This window comes from Phoca vitulina, unplaced genomic scaffold (assembly GCF_004348235.1).
Source record: "Phoca vitulina isolate PV1807 unplaced genomic scaffold, GSC_HSeal_1.0 scaffold6, whole genome shotgun sequence".
Classification (NCBI taxonomy): domain Eukaryota; kingdom Metazoa; phylum Chordata; class Mammalia; order Carnivora; family Phocidae; genus Phoca; species Phoca vitulina.
Window position 1 is genome coordinate 73375637 of NW_022589709.1, and position 21855 is coordinate 73397491.

General features: G+C 40.1%; 1 protein-coding gene and 1 pseudogene across 1 annotated transcript in view; one reads left to right on the forward strand and one right to left on the reverse strand.

The window, feature by feature from the left end:
* Positions 1-21855, reverse strand: part of NDFIP1 (Nedd4 family interacting protein 1) — a 51686-nt gene that overhangs the window by 18827 nt on the left and 11004 nt on the right. Inside the window, exon 2 of the mRNA XM_032404475.1 lies at positions 3206-3293. Coding sequence (XP_032260366.1) covers positions 3206-3293 — 88 coding nt within the window. The remainder of the gene's footprint in view (positions 1-3205; positions 3294-21855) is intronic.
* Positions 9767-13417, forward strand: LOC116632460 (annotated as a pseudogene).

The following is a 21855-nucleotide window of genomic DNA, read 5'->3' on the forward strand; positions in this document are numbered from 1 at the left end:
AGCAAAGTCTCTGCATACAAAGTCTCTGGATGGATATAAACTATCAACTGTATTTCCATATACTACCAACAAATAGAAAATAAAATTATATATGGAACATTTTTTACAACAGCACGAGGAATAAATCTAGTAATAAACATGCAAGTCCTCAATATTGAAACCTACAAAATAGTATTGAGAGGATTAAAGAAGATCTTAATTAGATGGAGAGATATATCATGTTTGCAAACTGGAAGCAGTATTATAAAGATGTTAAATTCTCTTCAAACTGACCCCCAGATTCAGTGCAATTCCAACTACAATTCCAGTTTTTGTTTTGTTACATTTTATGGAAATTGACAAGCCAATTGTAAAATGCATATGGAAATGCAAAAGGCCAAGAAAAACCAAAGCAATCTTTTTTTTTTAATTAATTAATTAATTTATTTATTTATTAGAGAGTGAGCGAGAGAGAAACAGCATGAGAGGGGAGAGGGTCAGAGGGAGAAGCAGGCTCCCCGCTGAGCCGGGAGCCCGATGTGGGACTCGATCCCAGGACCCTGGGATCATGACCTGAGCTGAAGGCAGTTGCTTAACCAACTGAGCCACCCAGGCGCCCAAACCAAAGCAATCTTGAAGAACAGAAAGTCTGGGGGCGCCTGGGTGGCTCAGTTGTTAAGTGTCTGCCTTCGGCTCAGGTCATGATCCCAGAGTCCTGGGATGGAGCCCCGCATCGGGCTCCCTGCTTCGCAGGAAGCCTGCTTCTCCCTCTCCCACTCCCCCTGCCTTGTGTTCCCTCTCTCGCTGTGTCTCTCTCTGTCAAATAAATAAATAAAATCTTAAAAAAAAAAAGTCTGAATGACCTACATTACCAGATATCAAGATTATAAAGCTCTATAATTAAAACAGTAAGGGATGGGCATAAAAATAAATAAACAGACCAAAGAACAATAAATGAATCCAAAAACAGATCCACTCATATATGGTCACCTGATTTACAATAAAGGTGACACTGCGGAGCAGTGAAGAAAGATTTAATAAACAGCACTGTACGAAATGGCTACCCATAAGGAGAAACAAATTAGTCTTGACCACTACCTTACACTACACAGAAAAAAACAATACCAGATGGAACAGAAATCTAAATGTGAAAAATAAAATATCACAGCCTTTAGAAGAAAATATACGAAAATGTGTTATTGAAACTAAAGCTGTAGGGGCGCCTGGGTGGCTCAGTCGTTAAGCGTCTGCCTTCGGCTCAGGTCATGATCCCAGGGTCCTGGGACTGAGCCCCGCATCGGGCTCCCTGCTCAGCGGGGAGCCTGCTTCTCCCTCTGCCTTCAGCTTCCCCTGCTTGTGTGTGCTCTTTCTGACAAATAAATAAATAAAATCTTTAAAAATAAAATAAAATAAAAGTCTGGTTGTTTATACAGTGCCTGGGTGGCTCAGTCAGTACAGCATGAGACTCTTGATCTCAGCGTCATGAGTTCAAGGCCCACACTGGGTGTGAAGCCTACTTAAAATAAAAATTAAAAAAATTTTTCTTTTAAAGTTTGGTTGTTTATTTATTTTTAAGGCCTCTGTGTATTTAGATGAAATGCCACAAAACCCAAAGACTTTGAGAGAGTATTCTTCAGGCTCTATTCTAGAAATAGTTTACCTCTACCTTATACCCAATCTTAAGAATCTTTGTTATTTGCTGTTGAGGCCCACAGTAAGATTAACAAAAACAAAGGAGAAAGAGATTAAAGGGACTTCATAAGGACAGCTATAGGAAATACCATCTAACAGCAAAGGGAGATTTTGATTCTTTAACCAAAGTTCTACAAATCTCAGTGAATAAAGGTATCACTACAGTATAGGATAGAATACCTTCTAGAGAATGTTTCTGATTGTAACCTAAATCATAAGGAAAAATTTAAACAAAGAATATGACATGTAAGTGAATAAGAGAGAGAAGTGTTTGAGAAAGATTTCTATTGAAAATGGTTGTAAGATTTTATAATTACAGAGAGTAGAAACTCAGATATTCAGGAAAAAATTACCTCCTAATGATTCTGGGTACTTAAATACAAAGGACTTTTATCATTAATAAAAACGGGATCCAACTTTCTTATTAACCAGCTACAATTTTCACTGGATGTCTTTCTAATGTTAAACCAGTACTTATAGTCTGGGTAGAAATGAGTAAATATGGCATGGCACTGTGATTCTTTCTCAAGTCTTGGTGTTCTCATTCAATTCCATGAGACACCCTAGAATTCCTCAAAAAACTTTAACTTAGCATTGTTAGTTTTTGATGCTTATAAATAAAATTAATACAAGGAGACAGGGTTCAAAATTTGAAGCCAGAGTGGAGGTAAAAAACTCTCTGACCCATGTTCTTCTTCATTATAATGGCAGCCTCAGGGCCACAGAGACCAACAAATTTAATCCCACATCAACGGACAATAGCTGCCCCCAAGTGCTGTATAGAAAAGGATTCTGAGGCTGTGTTTGGGATAAATGCTGTCTTCAATTTGCCTATCTACCCTGGGAAGAGGATGGGTTCAGTGGTGGCACCATGAGCCATATACTTGCCACACTGCCACACTTCTCTGTTAGAGAAAATGGAAGATGTTCCATCAAAACTGGTCAATTTTCAGCAACTAAAGGAGAGCTGCTCATCAGGCAGCTTTAAGCTACCCAAAGTCCTCAACTGTCAAGGTTTTCTTTCTCTTCCCCATCCCTTCTATATAAACAGGTGAAAATGTAAAAGACAGTCTGGCATGAGATGTGAAGATGAAAGATTACTATGAGAAACATCATGAAAGAGCTGAGAGACTTCCAGTTTTTTTATTAAGAATTTACTAGCACAAAAGAAATCAAACGTACTATGTTCCAGGTCACAGGCACTAGAATCACAAAGAGCAGAACAATTAATGAGGAAACTACAAAAAGAATAAAAATCAGATGATCACCTGGTTGCTTAATTTCTACTTCCTTTATATTCTGTTGGAATGAAACTGAGTTCCATAAAAAAGCCACACTGAAATGGAGTTTTAAGTGTTTTCCAGAAGAGTAACATGAGTTTTGTGGTTTTTTCACTTTTGGCAATAAACTACAAATAATGTCAGACTTCTTAGGGAAAGCTGAAGCAAAGGCGAAGATGAATAGACACATACTGGACAAGCCTCTAGCCAAGTGCATTTCAAGAGTTCAAGAGTCCCCTTGCCCAGTTACCTACCTGCACTCTCTGCAGAGATGCTGCTGTAAGGTGGAGGAGCGTCCCCTACTGCCTGTTCTGGCTCTCCAGGCTCTTCCTCATTCTGCAACTAAATAAAAATTCCACATTTTAATCCAAGTACAAAGCCACTTAGAGAAGAACCTGAAAACTGGAATAACCCTTCTGGAAATCTATCTGGTAACATATTTCAAAAGGCTTAAAATGTATAAATCTTTTACAAAGTATTCTGCTCTCAGGAATTTATCCTAAGGAAATAGTCAAAGAGGCAAAAAAGGGTACATATAAAAGTTACTGCAGCAAAAAATAGAAACAACCTAAATTCCACTCACAGGGGACTTATTAAAAAAATTATACTTCATCTCACAAAGGATCACTAAGCATCCATAAAAATGAAAATAAAGAAAATGTGATGGCTTGAACAGATATTTATGCTGTACTGTTACATGAAAAAAGCAAAATTTCCCAAAGAGTATGCATAATATAATTTGGTTGTGAAAGACAGATACGTGAAGGTCTAGAATGAGAGACATCTACAGTTTACAATGTTTATCTCTAGCTGATACAATCATAAGGGAATTTTTCCTTTTTGTTGCTTATATGTATATTTGAATTTTTTGTAATGAACATTTAGCACTTGTATAACTTTTTAAGTTAGAAAAATAATCTAGGGGCGCCTGGGTGGCTCAGTCATTAAGCATCTGCCTTGGGCTCAGGCATGATCCCAGGGTCCTGGGAATGAGCCCCGCATCGGGCTCCCTGCTCAGCAGGAAGCCTGCTTCTCCTTCTCCCACTCCCCCTACTTGTGTTCCTTCTCTCGCTTTGTCTCTGTCAAATAAATAAATAAAACCTTAAAAAAAAAAAAAAAGAAAAAGAATCTAATAATCTGTTCAAGATAAATCACAGCAAACCAAGGTTTGCCACTATATTTATTCAGTGTGCACAGGAAATTAAATCTTAAATAACTGAGACATTTACAAAAACATAAAATTCTAAAAAAAAACATAAAATTCTACATAATTCTACATATACAACCTCTGTTAATAAATCTCCCTCTTCCTATCTCAGCCATTTTCTCTGCAAAATCTACAGCCCCAGTTACTTTAAATAACTCACACCGAGAAGTGGGTCTTTCTGCCATTGCCAGTCTGGATAGTCTACCCAACTCATCTTCATAGAACGTCGGATTTAATTTTTCTAGTGTGACAATTAACTACACTTCATTTAAAAAAATTAATTGGCTGAGAATGGGAGTCAATCTGTAAAGTAGTAACAGAGAATATATTTATCGATGTAAATAACTTGGGGGTCGGGTCCTACTATATGCCATCGTAATATACGGAGCCACATGAGCCACCTGTAAAATACACACCTCTCTAAACTGACTGCAACGGAGAACTCCATCTTGAATTGAGACAGGAAAACTGAGAGCCTGACCTCCAGTAACATGAAGTAGAGCTCCCTAATTCCTTAAATTTTTAATTAACCATCTCATCTCAGTCTCTACTCCCTATGTTATTATGCTATTCAAAATCAGAAGCCAACAAAACTTTTCTGATGAACACTGCAACGTATTCAATTTCAAAGGAATTCTTGTGCCAAATTATCATCAACATCTCCCATCTGGGCACATTTTTTTGAACCCTAGAACTCTAATGTTAAACTTAGGGCACCCCCAAAAGAACTGTATTGTAACCTAAGATGAATTTCCTTTTAAAGAAGGCATATAGGTCAAAATAGCTACAGTAAAGCCACATGTTCCTGGGACAGTAAATTATTTAAACAGAGTTCCTAGAGCCATGGTTCATTTGTAATTCTTTCAACATTATAAGAAGCTCTAGACAGGGTATTCTCAACCTGCTCCCACCTAACCACTTTTGCCCTGAGAATGTCACAAAAGAGTCAACAGCAAAAACAGAGGCAAATATGGACTTTACAAGAATATTACCTCAATATACTGTGGCCAGTCATGTTCTTTATCTAAACCAAGCCTGGAATTTTTGACCCGTTTTAGATTTCCTGAGCTTGGTCAAATAATCATGTCACCTCTGCATAATTTAGGGTTTAGAAAGGAAGCATGACAATTCTGAGAAATACACAAGGCCAGAGAATAAAGAGGTCTTACATGCCAGTATCTATGAGATAGGTTGCCTGTCTCCTAGCAACCTGGAGATGTGCAATTTGATCATCCCACACCAAGGTACGAGATAAAAGAGCAAAGAAATTGCAACTGTCTCAGAAATCCCCATTTTCTCTTCAGTGAGGGAAAAAACAAACATTTCCAGGTGAAGTTTTTCCCCTCCATTAAACTTCACCACTTTAGAATCGTGTACTAATACTATTTCCAACTGAAAACAAAAACAAAGGTGATAAAAAACACCCACTATGACTTTGGAGGCTCCACATGCTGGGATGATCGATCCCAGGACCTCACTCTACAGGCTTCCCAACACTGGCCTATTTTCTATATGCTGGTGGTAAGTTTAGGCTCCACCAAGAAATGTGTTTAAAATAAAATACTACCAGGTGGGGAAAAAAGAAAGACAACCACCTGCAACAAGTATCTAGTGACCACCATCTGTGTGAACAGTAACGTGCTAAACAACAGAATCCCTAAGTATGTATCTTTTTACACTTGGGGGTCATCTATGGCTATTAATTTGGCTCTGCTAGCCAAACAAATCAGGTATTCACTAACAAGGTGGGGGGGGGGGGGTTGGAAAGAATGCACACTAGAACTACAGTTGGACATATCCATAAGGCTATAAAGTTGGTTACTTAATAAAGTTGGATACTTCCGAATGTATTTTTAATGTTCCCTCTTCTGTCCCTGGGAATCTTTCCTGTGCAGCCCTCCCTGCCACATCTCTGAGGCTCAGGGATCTTCAGGCTCTCTCCAGAGACTCTCTCAGAGAATTAGGGTCATTGTCACTTTGGGGCTGGTGTTGGAAAGATGCCCAGTGTCTTCCATCAACAAGGTCAGTGGGAGCATGAGTCCAACCTGTCACAGAATCCTGGCTGTAGGGGACACTGTGAGAGGCAGGGTTGGAACATGGGGAGACCTGCTGCTCTCTCCCTGCTGTGGTATTAGGTGTGGTGGGTGGGGAGAATCCTTTGATTGTATCTATGACAGATAATAAATACCCACTGGGGACTGATTCTTTTTCTGTCATATAACTTTCCTTAACAATTCTGATCAATTTCACTTATCTCTATTTAAATGGCATTTTTTTTTCAAAATAGTAATTAATTACACAATTACTTATGCATGCCATATAGAGTACTGAGTTTACTACAAAACTACCTAAAATTACCCAGGTCTCCATCCCTGAGATAGGAATAATCCAGTCATCTGAAAATCTGTCTGGCCTTTCTCTTTACCACATCCCCACTGTGCTCTCGCCCCCACTTTCCTGATTACCCATGTTCCACTCTATACTCTGAGTAGACACTGTCATGGCTCCTCCCTAGAAGAACCCTAGAACTCTCCCACGTTTCCACTTTGCATATCACAGTCTGCTATGGTACCTCTTGGCCTTGATCACTTTCTATTTTTTTATTATTTACCTATAAACAGATGTTAATAATGTTTTGTCCTCTAGATTCAGTCAGAGAAAGGCAGCATATCTAAAATAAAGAATGTGACTCCTTCTTACTACCTTCCTCTGTGTCCTATCTATATTGTTGCTATTAGAATTATATACATGACATTTTACCTAAACAACAGTTTAACAAATCTCCCATACAGAAATCATACATAGTTCTAGTTCTAACAGAAGCAAACTAGATTTTAACAAGTTTACAGACGCTTACACCCTGCAGGTTTAAATTCTTAAACTTGAGTTCCCACTCCAGCAAGAAGGCCTCCTCACTCCTCTCCCCTAAGAAGTTCTAAAGATGGTCTTCCATTTAGAAATGAGCTGTTTTTAATCAAGAACGGAGCCAGGACTAGGATTAGGCCCAAATTAAGGGCCAACATTTACAACTGTTGGATGGCAGTACCTAAGGCTCTTAAAAGTCACTCTTGGATTCTATTTACTAAGAATGGGAGAACAAGGGGCACCTGGGTGGCTCAGTCGTTAAGCGTCTGCCTTCGGCTCAGGTCATGATCCCAGGGTCCTGGGATGGAGCCCCGCACTGGGCTCCCTGCTTCGCAGGAAGCCTGCTTCTCCCTCTCCCACTCCCCCTGCTTGTGTTCCCTCTCTCGCTGTGTCTCTGTCAGATATAAAAAAAAAAAGAATGGGAGAACAAAAAACCCTACTAAACAACTAAGAGAAAAAAAAATCCATAAAGCCTTATACATGACAAGAGGTACCAAAATAGGGGCGCCTGGGTGGCTCAGTCGTTAAGGGTCTGTCTTCGGTTCAGGTCATGATCCTGGGGTCCTGGCATCGAGCCCCGCATCAGGCGAGCGGGAAGCCTGCTTCTCCCTCTCCTACTCCCCCTGCTGTGTTCCCTCTCTCACTGACTCTCTGTCAAATAAATAACATCTTAAAAAAAAAAAAAAAAAAAAAAGAGGTACCAAAATATACCTCTTAATTCACACAAACACAACAAGCATGTGGAAAATAACGCTGAACTATCCAATAAATCCATAAAGTTACAAGTATTCACACTATTCATTTTTATCTTGGTCAGGTCCTATTTAAGCAGCAAGAGATCTTGTAAGTTTTAAATCCCTTCTTTAGTTATTAACAATAAGTCTCAAAAAATCCTGGATCAATGCCTAAACTCTAGCTTTAAATGTTATTTTACCACTTATAATTTTAGAGTTAAATCCTAAATCTTTTACCTTACAATGCAATTTTTAAACCTCTCTTTACCAACCCACTACTTCTGCATACCATCCTACCAAGAGAGACCGTATAATTACCAGAAAGTAAACAAGCACATTTCCTTAGGTAAACAACCGAGTGTGCTAAAATTTTACTCTGTTACTCAGAAATAACCAAAGTTTGTAAGGACTGTCTATGTTCTTTTTTGTTTTTGAATAGTAACCTTTATTTATATGGGGCTTCATTTTTTTTAAAAGATTTTATTTATTTTACTTGACAGAGAGAGAGAGAGCACACACGCACACACACAGGGGGGAACAGGCTCCCCGCTGAGCAGAGAGCCCTACTGAGCCACCCAGGTGCCCCGAAGACTGTGTATTTTCTACTGTATATAACCTGTAGGTTTTTAATTGTATGCTGACTGTAAATTAAGTTATTCTAACATCACCAAATTCTTTACATTCAAGAACAATTTTCTATTATATTGCTATTAATTAGAGGGTGACATTTAAAATAAGGTAAATAATTCTGACAGAGAGAAACTCACCAATAAAAAAAAAAAATCTAATTTAATAATGGGCAAAGAGAGGCACCCGGGTGACTCAGTCAGTTAAAATCTGCCTTGGGCTCAGGTCATGATCTCAGGGTCCTGGGATCATGCCCCGTGGCAGGCTCCCTGCTCAGCGGGGAGTCTGCTTCTCCCTCTCCCTCTCCCTCTGTGTCCTCTCCCTCTGCTTTCTCTTGCTCGCTCTCTCTCAAATAAATAAAATCTTAAAAAAAAAATAAAAATGAGCAAAGAATTTTAATAGACATTTCTCCAAAGAAGATCTACAAATGGGCAGTATACACAAGATGCTCGACATCAGTAGTCATCACAGAAATGCAAAATCAAACCAAGAGCTATCACTTCAAACCCACTAATATGGCCATAAGAAAATAAAAAAGGGAAATAAAAAGTGTTTTTGAGTATGCAGAGAAACTGGAACCTTCATACATTGCCAGCAGGAATATAAAACTGTGACTGTGGAAAAGTTTGGCAGTTCCTCAAAAACAAGTTAAACAGAGAGTTATAAAAAGACCCAGCAATTCCACTCCTAAGTATATACTCAAGAGAAGCGAAAACATAGTTTCACAGAAAAACTTGCACATGAATGTTCATGGCAGCATTACTTATAATAGTCAAAATGTTCATCAACTGATGAATGAATAAACAAAATATGGTATATCCATACAAAAGGATGGCTAAGAATAATCCATCCCATCAAAAAAAAAAAAAAAAAAAAAGGAAAGAAGTACTGATACATGCTACATTGCAGATGAAACTTGAAAGCAGTATGCTAAGTGAAAGAAACCAGTCACAAAAGACCACATATTTTATGATTCTGTTTATACAAAATAACCAGAAACAGCAAATCCAAGAAGAGACAGAAAGACTGGTAGTTGCCAGGTGCTGGGGAAGGGAAGAGGAGAGAGTAACTGACTGCTATAAAAGACACAGGTTTCTTTTGGGGGGTGATAAAAATGTTCTGCAGTTATATACTGGTAATGGTTCCAAACCTTGTGAATATAGTAAAAATTACTCAACTGTGTACTCTAAAAGGGTGAATTTTACAGTATGTGAATTACATCTCAAAGTATTTTCTAATTTTGAAAACACAAACCTACATAACGTGAATTTTAGTTAAAACAAAACTGAAGAGGGGTGCCTGGGTGGCTCAGTCAGTTAGGCGTGGGACTCTTGATCTCATCTCCGGTCTTGATCTCAGGGTTGTGAGTTCAAGCCCTGTGTTGGGCTCCATGGTGGGTGTGGAGCCTACTTCAAAAAACAAGAAACACACCAAAAAAACTCAAAAAACCAAACTGCAGAGCACTCTGTGCACCCGCTCCTCAGCTCTCGCATTGGTGTATCCTTCCACCCATGCCACCACCACCAGGCCAGCCATCGCAGCAACCAGACCGTCACCAAGTTCTGGGAGTCATCAGAGAGCAGGGCAGCAACACTACAGGCACTTACCACAGCGACAGCGACCTGCAGCTGGAATGGATCAACGGGTGCTACAACCAGGCCAAGGGTGGCAGGTACTTCCCCACCTGTGCTCGTGAGCCTGGAGCTGGGCGCCATGGACTGTGTGCACTCGGGACCCTCTGGGCAAATCTTCGGGCCAGACAACTTCGTCTTATGTCAAAGTGGTGCTGGGAACACCTGGACCGAGGGGCACTACACGGAAGGTACGGGGCTGGTCGACTGGGCGCTGGATATTTTGAGGAAGGAAGCTGAAAGCTGTGACTGCCTGCAGGGCTTCCAGCGGACCCACTCCCTGGGTGGAGGGCCTGGGTCTGGGGTGGGTACCCTCCTCCCCAGCAAGATCCAGGAGGAGTACTGAGACCGGATCATGAACACATTCAGTGTGGTGCCCTTGCCCAAAGTGTCAGACACAGTGGTAGAACCCTACAATGTCACCCTCCCAGTCCACTAGATGGTAAGAAACACAGATGAAACCTACTGCATGGATAACGAGGCCCTCTATGACATCTGCTTCAGAACCCTAAAACCGACCACACCCACCTATGGGGACCTCAACCACCTGGTGTCAGCCATCATGAGTGGGGTCACCAGCTGCCTGGACTTTCCTGGCCAGCTCAATGCTGACCTGCACAAGCTGGCTGTCAGCACGGTCCCCCTTCCCCCACCTGCACTTCTTCAGGCCCAGCTTTGTCCCCCTGACCAGCGAAGGCAGCCACAGTACCGGGCCCTGACGGTGCCAGACCTCAGCCAGCAGATATCTGAGGCCAAGAACATGATGGCTGCCTGTGACGCCATCTCCCTGACTGTGGCCACTCCCTGACTGTGGCCCCAGGGTTCAGGGGCTCCTTGTCCATGAAGGAGGTGGACGAACAGGTGCTTAACATCCCAAACAAGACCAGCAGCTCCTTGGTGGAGTGGATCCCCAACAACATGCGAACAGCTGTGACATCCCACCCCGGGAGCTAAAACTGTCTGCCACCTTCATCGGCAACAGCACGGCCACGCAGGAGCTGCTCAAGCGTATCTCAGAGCAGTTCACAGCCAGGTTCCAGCGCAAGCGCCTCCTGCACTGGCACACAGGCGAGGGCAGGGACGAGACGGACTTCACCAAGGCCGAGAGCAACACCAATGACCCGGTGTCCGACTACCAGCAGGACCAGGACACCACAGCCAAGGAGGAGGGCGAGTCCTAGGAGGAGGCAGAGGAAGAGGTAGCCTAGAGCTGTGAGCCAGGAAAGCATGGAAGCTGTGTGAGCTCCTTATTCACTCACAACCTGTTCTCGGATAGCCACGTCTCTGCGCGCACTTGCTCTTTTTCCTGTTGTAACGTCACACACTGTACAAGACACTACCTTTAAGGCATTTTTACGGTGGGGAGAAAAAGCCCTGAAAATTAACTGCTCCAAATCATCATTCTCTTGCTAAATCCATGTCTATGCCCCTTAATAGGAGCGAACGGTCCTGATCCCATCAGTATCCTCAAGGGCTTAACATGGAACACATACTTGCAAATGGACAAAAATAAAGAAAAATAACACACTGAGCTGCAAACTAATTGTAGTAAAAAAAAAATTCCTTAATATTCTCCCCTCCTGACAAAAATATTAGGATCAAGAAATCAAAATAGTTTGGCTAACAATCTATTTTAAGAGCTGAGGATGAGCAGCATTAATTTAAATTTTTCTACTTCAAGAGCTTCCCTAAAGATAATTTTAAAAATAAACACCAGAATTAGACTATCCCCAACAATATGTCTCATGTCAGAAGAAAAAATTAAATGCAAATCCTCTTTTAATACCAAAATAAAAACACGATTAAAAGTCAAACTTCACCAAAGCAAAAGAAATCAGAATAATGCCTTAAAAAGTCAATGCAGTAACAGATGAAAAGAAAATCCTAATACCACAGCAAATCCCCTTAGAAAGGCCATCAGTTTATAAAGCTTTTTAAAGATTTTTGTGGTTATCACTGCTACACACATAAATAAAACTGATGAATAAAATTTGGTTTGGAAGGAGAGAAAATACAGTATTTATCTTAGTCCTTAGAAATGAGAGTAAATGCTATGAAGTATGATTACCAACTTGATAAGTTTTCTTGTTTCTTCACTTGAGATACAAGTAACAAGGAATACCATCCAGAGAGAAAAGAGGAAGGCAAGATAGTAGCCACTCATCTCCAACTTCAACTTTCCTAAGAAGCCAAGGTACTCGCAGAAATCACCCCTCTTCCACAAACTAAATGAGCCAACCATGGCTATGATAGTGGCACTGTGAGATTTCTGGGTGGGACCAGAAAATTGTCATCAACCTGCCACCTCCTGGGATCCATGTCTTATGTTCAAGTATTTCCACCACTGATAGCTTCACCAAGACAGCGTCAAGGAAATGACAGCCTAGTGTTTTCTGGCACTTAACTTCAGCAAAATCTGTAGCCGAGAGCCTTCCAAATTAATGATAAGCCCCACCCTCCCTAGGCTTCATGGTTTTATAAAGATTGGAGAAATAAGAGGGGCACTCATGCAATGTTTTCAAATAGGTCTCTCTGCCTCTCAACTTATCTTTTGAGAAGTAGCAAACTATTTACTAACCAATCCATGTCGTCTGTAACATTCTGAGTCCTACCTCTTCTCCACTTCATGATTCCATAAAGAAAACTCAGGCTTCAGAGCTCTAGGGCCTACTTGGAGAAATAATTAAAAGTCCTAACAAAGACAAGCTGAAATGGAAAAGTATGCACTTGGCTTGTTCCCCTTGCTTTTAACAGGATGGTAGAAACCATTCATCTTTTGTTCAGAGAATAAACAACATAAAAATAGTAGCTAGACAGACTCACTTTTAAATAATTTATATATATATATAAAGTCTAGTCCATAATTTAAATGCAAGAGTGATAAATACTGTTTGTGCTTTTTTTTAAAACCCTGTATGTTGTATTCATCTAAGAAATGTTAAAGCTATAAAATACCAACATGGAAGCAAAAGCAACCTCTTAATTATATTCACCATTTAAAATGCTATATTAAGCAATGCTTTCTGGGGGAAAAAAAAAAGAAAGGAAGTTGTCCCAACGGAACATGGCATCATCTATTCAAGGATTCTTTTAGACTTAAGAACAAGTCCAATTTCTGGATTTGGCATAGAGAACACTTCTAGCCTCTATTAAGATTTTCACACACACATATACATTAATACACACAGGTGTGTATATAAAGATGTATGTACCAAGATACACACATTAAGGATACGTATAACATACATACTATGTCTCCCCAAATCCTGACTTGTAAAACAATTATATAATGTAATATTAAAATTACAAAAGAACTCAACCCTTTTTAATCAGTCCAATGCAAAATTATTATTAAAACTACGTCCTGGGCACCTGGGTGGCTCAGCCAGTTAAGCATCTGCTTTTGGCTCTGGTCATGATCCCAGGGTCCTGGGATCGAGTCCCACGTCGGGCTCCCTGCTCAGAGGGGAGTCTGCTTCTCCCTCTGCCCTCCCCACTCATGCCCTCTCTCTTGCAAAAATAAATAATAAAATCTTTAAAAAATAAACAATAAATAATAAAACTATATGCCTATCAGGGTGCCTGGGTGGCTCAGTCAGTTAAGTGACCGACTCTTGGTTCCAGCTCAGGTCATGCTCTTGGCATCATGGGACTGAGCCCCGCGTGGGGCTTCATGCTCAGTGTGGAGTCTGCTTGAGATTCTCCCTCTCTCACTGCTCATGCTCTCGCACTCTCCCTCTCCTATTAATGTGGATATATAACTTAGAGGAGTATAATCAAATGTAAATATATTGTGATTCAAGCTTTCCCTTCTCTCCATTGCCTTTTCTTCTGCCACAGCCCACAACAACTTTTCTCGTGGATAGTCAGAAATTTGAATATTTCATTCAATAAAATTTTACCAGGCACTAACAAATGCCAGGATGACGTCAATTTTTTATTATTTTCCCCTTAATGCTCCTGAAAGAACACTTCCATTTTTTCCATTTACTAGGAAAACTGGTTTTAGTAGAAGCCATAATAATACTATTTAGGCTGATAATTTTGGATGTTAAAAAGTTAATCTGATATTTGTTAAATGATGTTTTATGTACAATTATTAAGATCAAGATCAACAAGGACAAAATAACTGTTCCATTAAATCTGTTGACAGAAGAACTATTCCTATATACCATTACACTAAAATACCTAGGGAAGTCGTTTCTTAGGTACAGTAACTGCTTTCTTCTGGGCTCTACTTGTTTTGTTATGTCAGTATTCTCTACCCTGTGATTAGCTTCGTGTTTGGGTCATCACAGGGGATGGCATATTTTTATCAGCAATTGTAGTAGATATTCATCTTACTGCTGTTCTTCAAAAGTAGACTATCAATCTCTTCCTTCATGTTTAGTTGTTTCGTGTCCAAGGACATGAAGCTGTCCACCCACATTTGTTTCTCATATTAAGAAATTTTATTCATTCAAAAGACACCATTAAGAGAATGAACACAACCCAGAGTGGGAAAAGATATATTTTTCAGACAAAGGACTCATAACCAGCATACATAAAGAACTTCTAAAAAACCAGTGGGGAAAAAGGAAAAAAAGAAAAAGGAAACCACCCAACTGAAAAACAGGCAAAAGACTTAAATAGACATTTCACAAAATAAGTTATCCAAATGGCCAATAAACTTATTAAAAAGTGCTCCATTTCACTGGTCAGCACAGAGATGCAAACTAAAACCACAGATGATATTTTAAAAGCAGAAAATACCAAATGTTGATGAAGGCATATAATGACCAGAACTCTCCAACTGGGATTGTAAATTTGTACAACCACTTTAGAAAACTGTTTGGCACTTATCTATTAAAGATGAATTTATACATACTCTATGACTCAGCAATTCCATTCTAGTTACATATCCAACAGAAACATATATGTTCACCAAAAGACACACCAGGATGTTTAAAGCATCATTACTTATAAAATTGGAAACTACCTAAATGCCCATCAACAGCAGCAGCATGAATAACTAGGGCGCCTGGGTGGCTCAGTCGGTTAAGCAACTGCCTTCGGCTCAGGTCATGATCCCAGGGTCCTGGGATCGAGTCCCACATCAGGCTCCCTGCTCTGCGGGGAGTCTGCTTCTCCCTCTCCCACTCCCCCCTGCTTGTGTTCCCTCTCTCGCTGTGTCTCTCTCTGTCAAATAAATAAATAAAATCTTAAAAAATGCTTTAAAAAAAAATGAATTAATAACTAAATGTGGTCTCTCCATACAATGGAATACTACACAGCAATGTGAATAAACTACGACAACATACAATGCATGGGTGAATCTCACAAAAATAATGTTGAGCCAAAGAAGCCAGAAACAAGAGCATTTTCTGTATGATTATATTTATATAAAGATCAAAGCCAGGCAAACCTCATATGCCAGTCAGTGGTTACCCTGGGGTAACTGGAAGGGCACTTGAAGGGGGCTTTCTGAGTGCTGTAATGTTGTTTCTTGATTTGGGTACTAGTAGAAGTGCATGTTCACCTTTTTTTGAACACTAAGCTGTGCAATTTATGATTTGTGTATGGTTCTGTACGTAAATTATACTTTACTAACAATTCAGGAAGGGAAGAAAAGGAGACTGGAAGAGTATCCATGACGCAGACAGGGACCTTTGCATGGTTCATCACTGTATTCACCTCAGCACTGAACGGTGAGTGGCACATCAGGGGTACTTTATTAGCACATGCTGACTAAAGCAGGCATGGAGGTGTAGCTTTAACAGAAATCTACCTGAAAAAGCGGTGGCTTATCTTAATGCCATCTTAACCTACCAGTTCACATTTATCTCAAGTATTCACATTACTTTACAAATCACCAAATACATGTACAGGCAAGGCATGTAGCCACATGCAGATGAGTGCCGAATCTGTGGAAGGGACAGTGGTGACAGGTCCGTGAGTGAACATCAGCAGCCGGTGGCATCCCTATGACTACTTAGCACCAGGAGCACATAAACATGAAGAAAACTGATGAGAAACCAGGCTTTACAAAGCAACAAAGACAAAGCTTACTCTTTCTTACTGACTGGTCCAAAAGCAAGGGAGGTGTGAGAAACAAAAGAAACTTTCAGAAGATTGCTGTGACCTGGATTATAAACTCAAAGGTGTTTGATTTATTTGCAGGCTTTATAAACTTATGCATTACATGTATTCCTTGTATATGTATTGTGTATTTCATAACAAAAATTAAAAGAACATTATGATGGGCGCCTGGGTGGCTCAGTCGTTGGGTGTCTGCCTTCGGCTCAGGTCATGATCCCAGGGTCCTGGGATTGAGCCCCGCATCGGGCTCCCTGCTCAGTGGGGAGCCTGCTTCTCCCTCTCCCCCTCCCCCTGCTTCTGTTCTCTCTCTCGCTGTGTCTCTCTCTGTCAAATAAATAAATAAAATCTTTAAAAAAAAAAGAACATTATGATTCTATAATTACCAATATTCAAATAAATGGCAACAAAAGCTTAAGAAACACAAAGGAGAAACAGACTTCTTCAACGTTTATCTCCTGAGAAATAAGAAACGTTTAACATTTGGTATTCAACCTTTAACACTTAGCACAGTACACTAGGTATAAACAGGTGTTCAATAAAGGTGGTACATATGAAGAAAAATTACTATTTTAATCACACTGTCATTCCTAGAATGTTTTTTTCTTCCAAAAACAACCAAATGGGGGCACTTGGGTGGTTCAGTTGGTTGGCCGTCTGCCTTTGGCTTGGGTCGTGATCCCATTGTCCTGGGATCCTAGGATCAAGCCCTGAGTTGGACTCCCTGATCAGCGGAGAGTCTGCTTCTCCCTCTCCCTCTGCGCTCCCCACCCCGGCCCACCCTGCCGTGCTCTTTCTCTCTCAAATGGAGAAATAAAATCTTAAAGGAAAAAAAAAAAGTTTAAAAAAAATAAATAAAGGGGCGCCTGGGTGGCTCAGTCGGATAAGCATCTGCCTTCAGGTCAGGTCATGATCTCAGGGTCCTGGGATCGAGCCCCACATCAGGCTCCCTGCTCAGTGGGGAGCCTGCTTCTCCCTCTCCCTCTGCCTGCCACTCCCCCTGTTTGTACTCTCTCTCTCTGTCAAATAAATAAATAAATAATATTTTAAAAAATAAAAATAAAAACAACCAAATGGTATATCCAAGAAATGGAATATTCTACATTAAAAACACAGTAAAGTCAAAGTCCAGATACCAAAAGTGACAGACATGCCTAGAAGCCAGGGACTAGCGCTGACTGCAGCCTGCTTGGCTCTGCTAGCCCCGTGAACAACCAGAACTCTCTCAGGCTGAGAAGTTCCAAAAGCTATGCTTGCTTATTACTGTATTATTATTATTATGCCTGGAGTAGAGCATACGAGGGCAGAGATTATGGATGGGAAAAGGTATTCAAGAGAGTCTGCCTTAACTTAGGTTTGATCATGAGGTCCCCTTCTCCTCCAAGAACAATGAGAGCCAAGAAACAGAGAGATGCATTAAGCATTACATATCTTTCCCTCCATTCCACCATCACAGAATGTTCCATTATGCAAGTGTTTAACTGCTAGATTAATTTAACACCACTCAATGAACAAGTTAGGCCATGACTGGTGTGGGGTAAAGGACTCAACAGTAAAGGTGACTGGTGTTTTTAGCTTAAGTCTGCAGTTTATCAAAGAAAAGACAATCAAAAGAATTAAGTGCAATTTTAATACTCCACTTAAAGACTAAACACACACACGCACTTCTTATCCCTTCCAAAACCATCTTAAATGTAAATGTCAGTAAAGTTTTAATTTTAAGGCAAAAAACTACAGAGCCGAGCGCCGGGAAAGGAAGCAGCAGTAAAATCCTGAAAGCCAGAAGCAGGATGACAGGTGTCAACTACCACAGCAGACCCAGGAAAACTGAAGCCTAACCCAGAAGGCAGAAAAGCAATCTGCCTTGCACTATATCCTCAAAAGGCTCAAGCAGTGGCAGCAGGTACTGGTGGAAGTAGGAATGACAATGAGATTTAAAAGCAGAAAGGTTGTAGACGCAGCCAGAAACACACAGCTCCCAAGATCCCCATTAGAGGACTAGAAATTTATTCTCTGGAGAGTGTAAAACAGAGTTTTGGGCTGGAGACACAGTTTAGGAGAAAGGGTAGCATATCAGAAAAGAGTGATGAAGTGAGACGCTTATGTACTAAATGTTGAGCTCTCCCAGCCTTCTTCCTCCCATTCAGCTCCCTTCCTACTAGCAGCCAGGCCTATTCTCTAGGAAATGCAGCAACCCAAGAGAATAGACCTAATGACACTGTCACTCAAAGCAATAGACTCCATCAAGCATACTGAGCTTCCAAACGGTTTTACTGGTTGTACACTCTGAACCAAGCAGGCGAAGATCACCACACACCTAATGAAAGCTTCTAAAGGTCATAAAAGACCAAAACAAAGAGAATACATGCAATGTGGAGGAAACAAGTAGGCAGGAAGATGAAAACTTAAAGAAAGGAAAAAGTTTTCAATAATCTCAGAGGAGAAAAAAATCAGAACCATAAAACAAGGACGGTGTACTATAAAGAAAAAAGGGGGGATTAGAGAGTTTTTGAAAATTAAAACTAACAGATTAAAAATTTATCAAAAAGAATCTAAAATTGAGAAATCTCGGGGCGCTTGGCTGGCTCAGTTGGAAGAGCACGTGACTCTTAATCTTGTGGTCATAAGTTTGAGCCCCCTGTTAGGCAGAGATAAATAAATAAAACTTTTAAAAGAAGATTTAAAATTGAGAAATCTCATAGAAAGTAGAAAAAAAAGACAAAGATGAAAAATATGAGACGAGGCTAAATAATTTTTAAATCAATACAAGAGGTTCTAGATCCAAAGAGAGGAGAAAAAAAAAACCAAAGCAGAGAAAAATCAAACAAAAACTTATTTTTTTTCTTTTCAAATTTTTATTTAAATTCTAGTTAGTTAATATATAGTGCAATGTTGGTTTCAGGAGTAGAAATGAGTGATTCATCATTTACATATAACACCCAGTGCTCTCACAACAAGTGCCCTCCTTAATGCCCACCCCCCACCCACCTCCTTCCATCACACCTCAGTTTGTTCTCTATCATTCAGAATCTCTTATAGTTTCTCTCTTCCCCCATCACATATGTTCATCTGTTTTGTTTCTTAAATTCTACATATGAGTGAAATCATACAGCATTTGTCTTTCTCTGACTGACTTATTTCGCTTAGCATAATATACTCTAGCTCCATCCACATCTTTGCAAATGGCAAGATTTCATTCTTTTTGATGGCTGAGTAATATTGCATTGTGTATATATACCACCTCTTCTTTATCCATTCATCAGTCAAAGGACATCTGGACTCTCTCCACAGTTTGGACACAAAAACTTTTTAAAATTTACCAGAACTGATGGACATGGGCTTCCAGACCAAAAGGACCCCCCTGAATGCCTGGCACAATGGATGAAAGTAGCTCTCAAGGTACAACACAGTATTTAAGAATACTAGAAACAAAAGGAAGCTCCTAAAAACTTCCAAGAGTACGAGACCGAGAGCTAGAGAAAGTAGGCCCCATTTGAAGAATCAGACACCAAAACTGACTTCATGCTTCCTAAAAGCAAAACAGTTGAACTTAGAAGGCAATGGAGTAAATGCCTTCAAAATTCTAAAGGAAAATGTTTCTAGACCAAAAGTCTAAGTAACATAAAAGAGTCTTCAATGTACAAAGTCTCAAAAAAGGGGGGGAGGGCTTAACTTCCCATGCATTCTTCCTCAGAAAGATACTGAAGGCTGTGTTCTAGGAAAACGAGGCAATAAACCAAGAGAGAAAACTGAATCAAGGAAAGGGGCTTCAATTAAAAACCCTGGGAAAGGAAACCCCCAGGATGACAACTGAACAGCAGACCTTGGGAGCAATCTTCTAGAATGGGTCAAAAGGCCAGGAAAGACCCCTTCCCACCCTCAATGATATCAATAAAATACCTGATGTATCTGAACATATCAAAAAAACTATGAGGTTGTATTAGTTAAGAGCCTGAGGATGAATTAGTGCTATTAGCAATTTATGATATGTACATAGAAATTAAGAAAACAAAAAATAATTACCTTTTAAAATTTATTTTAATTCCAGTAGAGTTAACATACAGTGTAGTATTAGTTTCAGGAGTACAATATAGCGATTCAACACTTCCATACATGGCCCCGTGCTCATCACAAGTGCACTCCTTAATCCCCATCACTATTTTACCCATCTCCCCACCCCCCAAAATAATTATTAACTTCAGGGAAAATAAAGTACTGTTCAGGCAAGGACAAGAAACCACAGAATACCAAATATCTCAGCTGTGAACAGTATTTATTACTTTCAATTACTGTAAATGCTGAATATTGATCTAACCACATAATGGATACAACTATATCAGAAAAGTGAAGAGACAGGAAGTAGGAGTATACGCGACTGTGGGAGGGAGGTAAAAGACAAATCCTTACACCACATAGCGGTGAAGTCAATTTTTTTTCAACAGTGAAAACTGAAAAATCAAGAAGTAGCACACTATAAAATGTTCTTTAGCTACAAGGATAATAACAAAACAGTAAAAGAAACAGCTAAAAGAAAGAAACAGCTAAAAGAGCTAAGAAGCAGGCAAGTAAACAGGAGACTACTGTGTTTAGTAATAAGCCTGTAAGGTTTGACTCTAACCTATATGCATGTATAATTTTGATATAAAAACTAAATTGAAAGTTAAAAAACATAAAATGTGATTACAAAATGTGTCACAAAAAAGGAATCTCACTATGCTCAGGGGAAACTAACCTAATGGGGGGGTGGGGGTTACTCAAACTCCCCTTAAGACAGACTACCTAAACTAAGATGGGGGGCTAAGAGGGAAAGAGCATTCCAGGGAGAGGACAGAGTAAGAGGAGGCCTCCAGACCAGAGAGGGTGATGCACTCTAGGCCCTGGCCCTGAAACACATTTCCCATTGGAAACAACAAGTCATGAGAGTCCACTCCTTCCCCCAAATCTTTGTCTCCCTCACTACATCTTGCTCATCCTTCAAGGCCAAGCTAAGTTTCATCTTCTCAGAAGCTTCCTACCTGGAACCAGGTGAGCTCTTCCATCTTAAAATGATGTCTTTTATCTACAATCTCATTCTCTGTATTAATATTAATTAGTACTATATCAAGACCATAATACATTCTCTTGAATCACTCAAAAGGCAAAAATATAGAGAAGAAAATAAAAACCACCAATCTGATCTTTCAGCTATCCTTCTAGACTTTTGAGCAAATACAAATAATTGAATAACCTTTTCACTAACTGCATGGTGGAATTTTCCTTCATTAAATAACCTTTTGTAGTACCACTGCAGGATCTGAAAGTCAGTCTTAATTTTTTAAAGGGAAAAAAAAAGTTCCTTTCTCAGAAATAACTACAGCATTAACCAGGGACAATTAAATAATAAAGCAATCTGCTAAGAGAAACACAAAATCAGTGTTAGAAGGTATGCCCCAGGAAGAATGAAGAGGGGGAAATCGGAGGGGGAGATGAACCATGAGAGACTATGGACTCTGAGAAACAAACTGAGGGTTCTAGAGGGGAGGGGGGTGGGGGGATGGGTTAGCCTGGTGATGGGTATTAAAGAGGGCACATACTGCATGGAGCACTGAGTGTTATACGCAAACAATGAATCATGGAACACTACATCAAAAACTAATGATGTAGGGCGCCTGGGTGGCTCAGTCCTTAAGCGTCTGCCTTCGGCTCAGGTCATGATCCCAGGGTCCTGGGATCGAGTCCCACATCGGGCTCCCTGCTCGGCAGGAAGCCTGCTTCTCCCTCTCCCA